Raw genomic sequence first — 10,976 nt, 5'->3', positions numbered from 1 at the left:
GAGACAGAGGAAGAGAGAGGGAGAGAGAGAAAGGAGAGAGAGAGGGAGAGAGAGGGAGAGAGAGAGAGGGAGGGAGGGAGGGGGGAGGGAGAAGGGAGGACTCGGTTTATGTCTGTGTATAACAATCACACTAAATAAATTGTGCATGTTTGAGTGTGGGCATGAATGTGCTCCAGTGCATGCACCACATGCAGAGGTGAAAGGGCAACTTTCAGGGGACAGCTCTCTCCTGCTGCCTTGTCTGATATAGCCTTTCTTGTTCTGTCCCTGCCTGTCTGTGGTGGTTTGAGTAAGTATGACCCCTACAGATTCATGTGTTTGATAGTTTGGCCCATAGTGAGTGGTACTTTTATGGGGTGGGGTCTTGTTGGAGAAGCTGTGGCCTTTTGGAGTCTCTGTGAAGGTTTAATATGCTCTTTGAGGTTTAATATGCTCAAGCCACCCCCGGTGTAGTACACAGCCCCCTTCTGCTGCCTGTAGTCAAGCTGTAGAACTCTCAGCTCCTTCTCCAGCACCTTGTCTGCCTGCATGCCACCATGTCCTGCCATGAAGATAAGGGACTAAACCTCTGAAACTGTAAGTCAGCCCCAATTAAATGTTTCTTTTATAAGAGATGCCATGGTTGGCATCTCTTCATAGAAAAACCAAAACAAAACAAAACAAAAAACCCTAATGAAGACAATAGCATACATCAGGCTATTAGGCCTGGGAGCTTCTGGTTTATTCTCTGGTCCCTTTCTCCTATCTCACCGTAGGAATGTTGAGGTTACAGCTGGTGCCAACGTATCCATAGTTATACATAGGTTCCGAGGCTAGAACTCGCATTGTCAGGCTTGCATGGTAATCTATCTGCTGAGGCATCTCTTCACTTATGCATGAAGCATTTAATTTAGGACTCAAAGGAATCCAGGCTGATGTGTCTAGGTGTTTGGACTGTGCAGTGTTTAAGGATTTTTGTCTCCTACAGGTTTTACACTGAATTGCGTGAGAACAAGCAGGAGATTCTAATACTTTTAGCTGTGCCCTGCAGCTGAGCTCTAGAGACCCCCCCCCCATTCAGAAACACATGCAGAGTACATGGGCATGTGACTGAGGGGAATGGGTGAGCACACAGCCATGTGTACTCCATGCGTGAAACGCGCTTCCTTGCCAATCTATGATAATTCATTATTCTCTTGAATTGCTTGCTGCCAAAGTGCTTTTATTCCTATGTCCCAGGTGGGCTGATTCAGCCACAATGGGCTTACCTGGCATGGGGTGGGGGTTGCAGGGTGTGGCACAGATGCCCTGGCAATTGGGGTGGGTATGAGAAAGCAAGGCTGTGGGACAGTGTGTATTGGAGCTAGATCAGCTGCCTGCCAGGGCAGGAAGGAAGAAAGACACCAGACAGGACTGTTCAGAATGCGCAATAATATCCCAGGCCCCTGTGGTTTCAGCTGAGGAAAGGCTGACAATAAGAACTTCCTAAATGAACCAGTTAGAGGACTCAGTGAGTAAAACCCCTTGCTGTCAGGACTAACCATGTGAGTTGAGTCCTATGCTTTACATGTGGGAAGGAGAGAACACACTCTCACAGCTTGTCCTTTGACCTCTACATGTATGCCATGGCATGCCCTACCCCCTACATGCATAAGTAAATGTAAAAAAAAAACCCAAACAAATGACTGATATACAAAAGAAAAAGGGGAAAAAAAAACCCCAAGAACAAATAAACTACTCCCTCAACAGAACATCAAAAGCCCTGCCCAAATGGCTGGATACAGATCTCTCCTCAAGAACAAGCTGGGCTCTATGGCCTGTGGGAATGCAATATAAACTGAGGGGTTTTGCTGTTGTTTTGGAGCAATGTCTGACTGTATAATCCTGGCTGGCCTCCTAGAGATCCATTCACTTCTTCCTCCTGGGTGCTGGGGTTCAAGTCCTGTGCCCTAAGCATAGCTAACCTGAGTCTTTTAAACCAGAGTTTAGACTCAAGTTCGTTAAGTTACATCCTTGAAACCTGGAAACTGGGCTGAGGGACACATGACTCTACTCTTCTTTGGTTTTAAGTCCCAAATAAGAGGATGATGGGACAACTTTGGCAGAGCTGACCAGGAACCCTTGCTCAGTGACTGACAGCTGTTATTACCACTGACCACTGCATGGTATCAGTTTTATTACCAACACAATTTAAGTAGGTGCTTAAATTTTCTTCCGGCCACGTGGTCCCTTCTTAACCCCCAGCTTTCACCTTTTCCCTTTGCTTTGCCTTCATTCTGGCCTCACTCCAGACTCTCCCTCCCTCTGAGCAACCAAGGCTCAACTTTGGTTGAGCCTAGAATCAGATGGGCAGGAAGCTCATGGTGTAACTTGGTATGATCCTGGTAAATCCCAAAGGTTTGGGGGACGCATTGATGTCTTCAAGTTTCTTTGGGAACTTGAAACGGAAGTTCTGCAAGATGGTGGTGAAGAAGAGGAAGAGCTCCATCCTAGCCAGGCCATCCCCCAAACAGAAGCGCTTTCCTGAAGAGGAGAGAGAGGAGGAACACAGAGAACTCTCACTGCTGCCTTGCCTTAGTCCATGTGCACAGCTGCATTCCCTTGGGGAGAAGGACCCAAGTGCTGAAGCCCGAGGGATCATCATGAAAGACTCCCAAGCCCCTCTGAACCTTGGTTTCCCTATACACGAAGTGGGGTGACCCATTCTAGGCTGGAGCGATGGGAAGTCAAGATGCTTCCTCTACCAGTTTTGCTCTCAAATATGGATGCTGTGCTGTTGTCTCCTTTCAAAGAGTCTGAAGGATTGCTTGCATGGCTTGGGAAAGATGGCAGACTCAATTTGAACTTTGCTTTTTCCCCCCGTCTCTGAAAGGAGTCCAATTGACCCTTTGACCTGTGTCCAGATTCTCAGTGCATTAGAGGTACAGGGGTTGCACCTGGTTGACTGGAAGTTAGATTCCAATAGGAACTCGACACGGGAAAATGATGCTAGGTTGCATCCCAGAGAGGGGATGAGCTACCCTGTTGATATTAGCAGTGGTCCAGCAAGCCTGTGTTTTCTTACCTATGGAAAAGGGCACGAAAGCAGAGTTCTTCTTCAACTGTCCCTTGTTGTCCAGGAAGTTCTGGGGGTTGAAATCTTTGGGATTAGGGAAGAACTTTGGGTCTGTCAGCAGAGAACCTAGTATAGGGAACACTTCAGTGTCCTGGAAGGGAGAAGGAAAGAGATCTGAGAAGGTGGGTTGGTGGAGAAAATACCTCACAGAAGTGCTAGGGTCCCAGATGAAGGAACTGGATGGCACATATTTGGGGGTCTCTGAGGGAGGGGCATTAGGGAATACGAGTTTAGAGGGGATGTGATGTGTGAGGCCTGTGGTAGGAGATTTGAGCTCAAGGGAGTGCTTGTTCTGAGACTGGCTGTTGGAGGAACACAGGCTTGACCTTCAGCACAGGAGTAGAGGGGTTGGTGACTATCAAGGCAGAAGAGTGGTTAGAAATCAGGTTGCTTCCCTGAAACAAGAAGCTGGGGGCACGGGGATGAATCTCCCAAAGTACTGAGTCAAGGTGAGGTGACAGCAATCTAATCAGAGAATCCTGGGGAGGCTGACATAGTAGCTGGGGGATTCTTTGATTGGAGGAATTGGAGTGGGGTTAGATAGCTGTAGATAAAAAGGGGTATCAAGGCACCAGGAAGAGGGCTGGAGACCGCTCCTGGGTGAGTGTGGCTGTACCTTGGGTAGGAAGAAGCCACGGAATGTGGTGTTCTTGATAGTCTTTCGAGGAATGCCCAAGGGAGCAAAGTTGGCAAATCTTAAGATCTCATTGATCACAGCCTCGGTATAGGGCATCTTCATGTGGTCCTCAAACTGGGGCTGTCGGTTTCTGCCAATCACCTGGTCAATCTCCTCATGAACCTTGGCTAGAGGACAAGGTGGGTTGTATTTAAGAGTCTAGGGAATACAGAGCAAGTGCCGTAGTTCAAACATATAAAACAGTTTGTATTACATGAATCTGTAAATAACATGCATATAGACCATTTAAAACACATCTTCACACCTAAATGCTGGCCAGTGCCATTTGATCCTTCTCATGATAGAATCATGAGGGGATAACAGGGAAGAGAGCTGGCGTAGACCAGAGTTCAGGAGTCTGGCAGCCGGTGGGAAATCTATTTGAAAATGTCTAATATTTTAACAGCTAATGAAAGCTCTGTTTGAGCATTTTATATTCCCTTGGCTCTGCATAGCAGGGTATGCCTGAGCATTCAGGGACTGGGTAGAGGTTGTGGTCAGCTCAGAAAGGAGGTTGGAGCATCTGTGGTTCTCACTTCCATGCTCCAGAGCCGGCCTCACCCTCCACATCTGGATGCTTCATGAGCAGCAGGAAGCCAAAGCGCAGAGTGGAGCTGACTGTCTCGGAACCAGCAAAGAAGAGGTTCAGTGATGTCATCACCAGGTTCTTCATATGGAACTCTGAACTGGGGTTCTTTTCCTGCAGAGAGAGAGAGAGAGAAAGAGAGAGAGAGAGAGAAATCCATCCATCAGTTTATCGTTCCTTTGGAGGACATTAAAGGTTTTAATTGTCTAAAAATTTTCTAGTTATTTTTTTACAAATATTTTATTAATTCTTTGAGAATTTTCACTCATTGTATTGTGAGTATATTCAGACCTTTTCCCCAAATCCTCCTAGTTAGACCCCTTCCATACCCAGTGAACCTTGTGTCCTCATTTTTCAGACATGATTCGAAATGTATTTTTAACATATTCCCACCTATTATCTCCTCTTTTCTCTTTTCTCCTCCCATCAAACCCTTTCTTGTTCCTAAGAAGTCCCCTCCAATTGTCTCATATCATTTTTGCGGTTGCTGCTTATGAATAGGGTTAGCTGCATGCGTATGGGTGAGGGGTGCTTTACTTGAGCTAGGGCAGTTTACCAGTACCCACGTGACTAAGCAGTATGATGTCACCTCCCCTCAACAGCCAGAAATTGCAGATTAGGTTCCTCAGGGTGGAACCACTGAAGTTCTGTGGGCTCCACTTCTGGAGTTGTCTTTGGATCCAGCTCTCAAGGGTGGGAAAGGTATCCTCCAGGTCATGTGCAGGGTCATGGATTTGAGTGAGAATTTTGCTTCTCTCTCTAGCCAACTGTCTGTCCTTTAATGGTCATTCTGTTGTTACTTTTCATAGTTATAACATGTATCAAGGGAGGGGTAAGGACTGTGAGGAAGAGTTCCACTCCACAGAGGCCATGATGGAGTGTATCACTGGAGACAGGTGAGACACAGACCCAGAATTCAAATGTCAATCTCTACTGCTTCCTCAAACAACCCATAGAAGAGTCCCTAACCAGACCCTTGACCTTCACACTCTATTGAATTCCATGTCATTTTTTTCCCTGTCTGTGAAGCTCTCTGATGTCACATAAAAAAAACCAGGTTTCCTGGGCCACTCATGTACATTTAAGAATCAAGATATGAAATGATAAGATCATGGTGGCTCATAGCAAAAGCCTTAGAAGCGAAGAGGCAAGGGATTGTGTTAGGGATACACTTGTATGACGTCAGGTTGATTGGCCACTTAGAGACCCTGGGCAGTTTCCTCATTTGTTAAATGTAGGCTCCACAGTCTTTTTCAGTAGCTTCAGGGGATGCTAAGCATGTAATAGCAGGATGTACTGAAAACTGTGTCTTGCAGGGGACATTGCTGGAAAATGGGTTAGCATGCTAATCTGCTTGCTGGTTTCCTGGCTTGGATACGGTTCAGCAGATGGAAGAGGGATGTTTATTTATAAATGGGATTGTGAGGAGCATCTTGGGGGCTTAACGGGCCTCAGTTCTTCCTTCCTTTTTAGAGTGGTTTCCAGCTGCCTGGTGTTGGACCTCCCATCCCACAGATGCTGGAATCACCTCTTGAATGTGGATAAGAAAAGAGTCAATGAAGTTCCGTGGGGAGTTGAGGTCCAGGGTACTCTGGTTCTGCTTCACTTTCCTGATCATGAAGTCTTCCAGTTCCTGTGTATTCTTGATGATCTGTTGCTGTGGTCCAGGCAGGTACTTCATCACTGCATGGAACATGTCATAGAGCTGGGGGCAGGAGAGAAAGGATGGGAGAGAGAGCTGTTAGTGGCAATGCCCAATGGGAAAGGAACTTGTCTCAGGCAGTGTTTCTTGGCTCAAGGCATTTGGTACCAATGTGTTTATAGGAGGCTAGATTTCACACACAACTCTTCTTCATTTTAAAAAAACTCTTTGTATTCATTTTGTTATTTTTTACTTTTAATTTTGCACACATGTGTTAGTACAGGTGTCCAAAGTCAGATCCCCTAGAGCTGAGATCCCCTAGAGTTGGAGTTACTTGTGTGTGGTAGTTTGAATGCAATTGGCCCCCATAATCCCATAATCATCTCATAGGGGGTGGTATTCTTTAGAGGTGTGGCTTTGTTGAAGTGAGTATGGCCTCATTGGAGGAAATGTGTCGCTGTGGGGGCAGGCTTTGAGGTTTCCTGTACTCAGGATACCACCCAATATGTCATTCCACTTCCTGTTGTCTGAAAGATGTAAGTCGTTAGGCGATTTCTCTAGCACCGTGCCTGCCTACATGCCACCTTGCTCCCTGCCATGATGGACTGAACCTCTGAACTGTAAGTGAGCCCCCTCAATGAAATGTTTTCTTTGTAAGAGTTGCTGTGGTCATGGTGTCTCCTCACAGCAATAATAAATCCTAACTAAGACAAGGTAGTTGTCAGATGCCCAGCATGGATGCTGGGAACTGACCTCAGGTCCTCTAGGAGTTGAGCAGTGCATGCTCCTAACCATTGAGCTGTCACTGCAGCCCCACAGACAGCAGTTTCATAGGTGGGCTAAACAGATGTCCATTGTCCAACAATTTACATGAGGTGGATCAAAGGGGCACACTAATAGACATTCAGCCCCTGAGTGCAATGGGGGAACCTAGATGTTTAGGCATCCAGGCAGGCTGTTTAGCTGTCTACATAGTTGTCTGAGATTAGCATCTGTTTTCTAGATAGTCAGGTCTTCAGCCTGGGATGGTTCAGGTTATAAGGCATGAGGCACACCTGTCAGATGTTTTGTTTTTTTGGTGTGTCCTGTATGGGACTGGAAGACACTCATTTGGTTGTTTGGTGTGTCCTGTACGGGACTGGAAGACACTCATTTGGGTGTTTGGGAAAGCAGCTATCCAGAGAGTTGTGCTTAGGTGTTTTCTTTGAGTTGCCTGTTTACTCATTTCTGAATTCACGTGGAACAAGCAGATGTCTCTTGTCCAGTTGTCCCGGTGGGATATTTGGGGCAGTGGTATAGGGGCCAAATAATTTTACTGGATTTGCTTTGGCAGATGAAGGAGGGACCTAAGGGAGCTATGTGTCTCCCCTGGGCAGGGGTTTGGATGTTCAGAAGGACCACACAGAGGATTTGTTAGAAATTAAGGAAAGCTGGGGAAACCCTCCCAGTTTGTCGTCAGGGAAACCTCTGAGAGATATCCAGGTGTCCTTAGATTCTGCATGGCTCCCATGGGTTCTGAAGTAAAGGTCAGTTGTCTGAGGGTAAGGACTGGTCTTGGGGGCAGCTTATGTTTGTGGGGATGAGAATTGGGGTGGTCCATGCCCTCTGTGGGGACAGATGCTGTGGGACATTAGAAAGGTGAAAGGGAGAGCTGGTTGCTTACCTGCCCCATGGGGGAAGCTGCAAACCTGTTTATCTGCCCCATCATGTGCAGCATCGACAGGAACTCTTTGTCCTCATAGTCGAAGCGGTCCCCGAAGACGATAGAGTTAATGACGTTGGAGACCGATTTGCTCAGGTAGTAGGTAGGGTCAATGGGCTTTCCTGAGAGGCATGGCGTGGTTGGGAAGACATAGGGATTATGAGGAAGATAAGAGTCAAGCAGATGATGTGGGCTTTGGCATGAGGGACCACACTCCGGGCATCAGAATCCAGGGACCATTTTCTAGACGTTCTTCCCCACCCTTCTTTTCCACAACCCACAGGCTGTTGGGGCTGTTCCCTCTCTTGCCCAAACACCTAAGGGTCTCTTGCTTACCACCGGTGCCCTGTAACATCTTGACCAAATAGGCTGCCTCCTCCTGAATACGCTCCTCCACACCACGCTTGCCCACACCAAAATCTCTCAGTGTTGTGATGGTGAAGCGCCTGAGTTGTTTGGCTCGTTCCCCGCTACTGAACGACACACCTGAAAAGGTGAGAACATGGAGGCAGAGAAGACGAAGAGTGGCGCTGGGGAAGACCAAGTCCCACACTGGAGAGGAGGCCCAAGAGCAAAGGAAGGAGGCACAGAGGGATAGAGACAGAGAGAACACAGGAATTACAAACACAGTCCCTGTGTCATGAACACCCAACTGAAGAAGACAGTTGGAACAATTCAGCCAGACAAAGAGAAACAGCAGCAACCAGGCAAAAGCAGAGATTCAGAGGATAGCTGTTCTGGGTCTCTGAAATGGTGAAAGCACCAAGAATCCCATGGCCAGACAGATTTGCTGAAATCTCCAGTAAAGCAAGGACTGGCTGCACACAAACATGCCCTTGTCCCTGGCTCTGCTTTTGTTTTTGTGGCCTGGGCTGTGGTCACTTCTGTATTTTGACACTAGATAGCGGTAGGCATTTGTGTCTCTCTCAGTTCTTCAAGGAAACAGACACCTCCTGTTTGTTAGACAGTCACCACAGAGTTAATGGTATAAAGATAGTTGTGCTTTGTGCTTTCTCTGTATTTTGCCTTTTCTTGCCTATAACAAACACTTTGTTGCTCAAGGCCAGTGTGAAGTTTTTCAGCCATGGCCAGCACTTTCTGGACTATAACGTTTCATGAGAGTTAGACTCATCCTCGAGAAAACATCTGAAATATGTAACACAGCATTTAAAACTGCAGGCAGCTGCTGAGCACTTAGCAGGGTCATTGGAAACAATGTTTGTGATGATTCCGAGTTGGTCTAGAAACATAAGTACTGGGAGACAAGAAAAGCAGAGGGAGGCAGTTGGCCATAGGTTCCCAGGAAAGGAAATAACATTGGTCATTCCCAAATCAGAGGAAGAAAGGGAGGGAAAGAGAAAGAGTTATGACGGAATGTGGAAGGTGAAGGCAGCAAAATGGAAAAACATCAGTGTCTGGAGAGAAGGCTCAGTGGATAAAGACACTTGTTGTCTAGCCGGGGACCCAGGTTCCCGTCCAGGCATGCCCACAGCAGCTGTCAAGCTGCTGTGACCCCTACTCTATGAAGAGTGATGACCTTTCTGGTTTTCTCCACGGGCACCAGGGGCACACATGGTGCATGTACAACCACACAAGCAAACACTCATACACAGAAACATTAAGTACATAATTCTAAAATGCTTTAGGAAGATAAAAATATCAGGTAAATTAATCTAGGAGGATGTCATCCTCAATCTGGAAGGATGTCCAAAGGTTCTTAAAGACAGATGCACCAAAGGCAGACATTTAGTGAGGGAGAAGAGGCAGATGGGGTAGAGAGCAGCTGGGAGCAAAGGTCACAGATTAGACAGGATGGGGAGGGACACAGTGAGAGGCGACGTTCAATACTGATGTGGAGAGAAGAGCAGAGGACCCACAGCCTTGAAAGGGGTGATGAGTTAGGGGGACAAGCTACTTAAATGAGGCCAACAAGTGTCCCTAGCCATGTTTCCCAGTGTGGCATTCCCCTCACCATAGCCTTTGAAGAGTGTATTATAGGTGGCTTGTTCGCCTCGTCCACTGAATTCCTCGGCTTGGTCCACCAAAGCCTCCTTGACTGCATCGTATCCATAGAGCACCACAACCGGGCGAGGTCCAAGGTGGATGGTGAATACGGGACCATAGCGCTTACTGAGCTGATGTGGAGTAGATGGGAGGTGTTAGGTGAGTTGTTCACCTAACTGGACCAGTACACAAAGGTTAGATACTGTGATGTCATCCTACTTGGAATCAACGATCAAACGATTGGAAAAAAACCCAAAGATCTGGAGGAGCTCCAAGCCTTCCCAATTCCCCCATCATAGGACTGTGCCTCTCCCTATGCATCATCTGCCACAAAGAACATGCAAAATCACAGACTGCCACACTCCCACGTCCCATCCATCCCCTCATTGGGTGATACCTCTGTGATGGAGCTGTACAAGTCTTTTGTATTCAGCTGCAGGTAATTCCCAATATAAGGCCAAGGAGTGGGTCCTGGAGGGAGTTTCCCCCTGACTTTCTGCTTCCAGACAGACACCAAGACCATGACACTCAGGCAGGCCAGCATGGCCATTAGGAACAGCCCTGAGTCCAGCATGGTGACCAGTGAGGATGACAGGCTCGTGGCCAAGGCTGAGGCGCTCTGCCTTTATACTCTGGGAGTAGAGGAGGACCTTTGTCCCTTTTTATGTAGTCCAGTCTTTTTATCTTGTGGTCTTATCTCCTAACAGTGACCGGTCTGTGTTGCAACACCCACAACAAGGAATGCAGAGGGAAACCTCTGATTGTCAGGCTTGATTCAAAACACTAAAGAGGGATTATCTGGGGGCTCTCTCTCTCTCAGTGCAGGTGATCAAATCAAGAACTAAAAACCTACATTTATATGGCTGAGCACATGAAAAAGGCCTCATAAATGTGAATGCTGTGCTTTGTGATAGAATTCAAATTTTTCGATTTCACTGTAATGATACAGGAAGCCCGGCTGCAGATACTGAATCTTTTTTTATATGGTTTATTATTTTTTATATTTAAAAATTTCCATCTCCTCCCCTCCTCTTCCCCCATCCCTCCCCTCCCCTCCCTCCCTCCTTCTCCAGGCCAAGGAGCCATCAGGGTTCCCTACTCTATGTTAAGACCAAGGTCCTCCCAACTCCCCCCAGGTCCAGGAAGGTGATCAACCAAGCTGAGAAGGCTCCCACAGAGCCCGTCCATGCAGAAGAATCAAAGCCCAGCGCCATTGTCCTTGGCTTCTCAGTCAGCCTCCACCGTCGGCCACATTCAGGGAGTCCTGTTTGG

The 10,976-nt window shown here is 47.3% G+C and overlaps 1 protein-coding gene across 1 annotated transcript; it reads right to left on the bottom strand.

Moving 5' to 3' along the window:
* Positions 1–2,124: 2,124 nt before the first annotated feature.
* LOC119820576 (cytochrome P450 2A9) lies at positions 2,125–10,323 on the bottom strand. The gene is made up of 9 exons (XM_038339053.1): positions 10,102–10,323; positions 9,673–9,835; positions 8,037–8,186; positions 7,662–7,822; positions 5,885–6,061; positions 4,332–4,470; positions 3,711–3,898; positions 3,044–3,185; positions 2,125–2,502 (listed from the first exon to the last, which is right to left on the bottom strand). The coding sequence occupies exons 1-9, from the start codon at positions 10,276–10,278 to the stop codon at positions 2,321–2,323; spliced, it is 1,479 nt and encodes a 492-aa protein (XP_038194981.1). The 5' UTR covers positions 10,279–10,323; the 3' UTR covers positions 2,125–2,320.
* Positions 10,324–10,976: the final 653 nt, after the last annotated feature.

The sequence above is a fragment of the Arvicola amphibius genome, chromosome 8 (assembly GCF_903992535.2).
Source record: "Arvicola amphibius chromosome 8, mArvAmp1.2, whole genome shotgun sequence".
Lineage (NCBI taxonomy): Eukaryota > Metazoa > Chordata > Mammalia > Rodentia > Cricetidae > Arvicola > Arvicola amphibius.
Note: the sequence above shows the minus strand (reverse complement) of the source record. Positions and strands in the feature narration are given on the sequence as shown.

Bases quoted from the DNA above. Each gene is read 5' to 3' on its own strand.
- LOC119820576 (XM_038339053.1), bottom strand. From the start codon at position 10,278: ATGCTGGACTCAGGGCTGTTCCTAATGGCCATGCTGGCCTGCCTGAGT. The intron at 7,823-8,036 runs GTAAGCAAGAGA...CATGCCTCTCAG, and splicing joins GATGTTACAGGGCACCGGTG to GAAAGCCCATTGACCCTACC. The intron at 4,471-5,884 runs GTGATTCCAGCA...CTCTCTCTGCAG, and splicing joins TTCTTATCCACATTCAAGAG to GAAAAGAACCCCAGTTCAGA.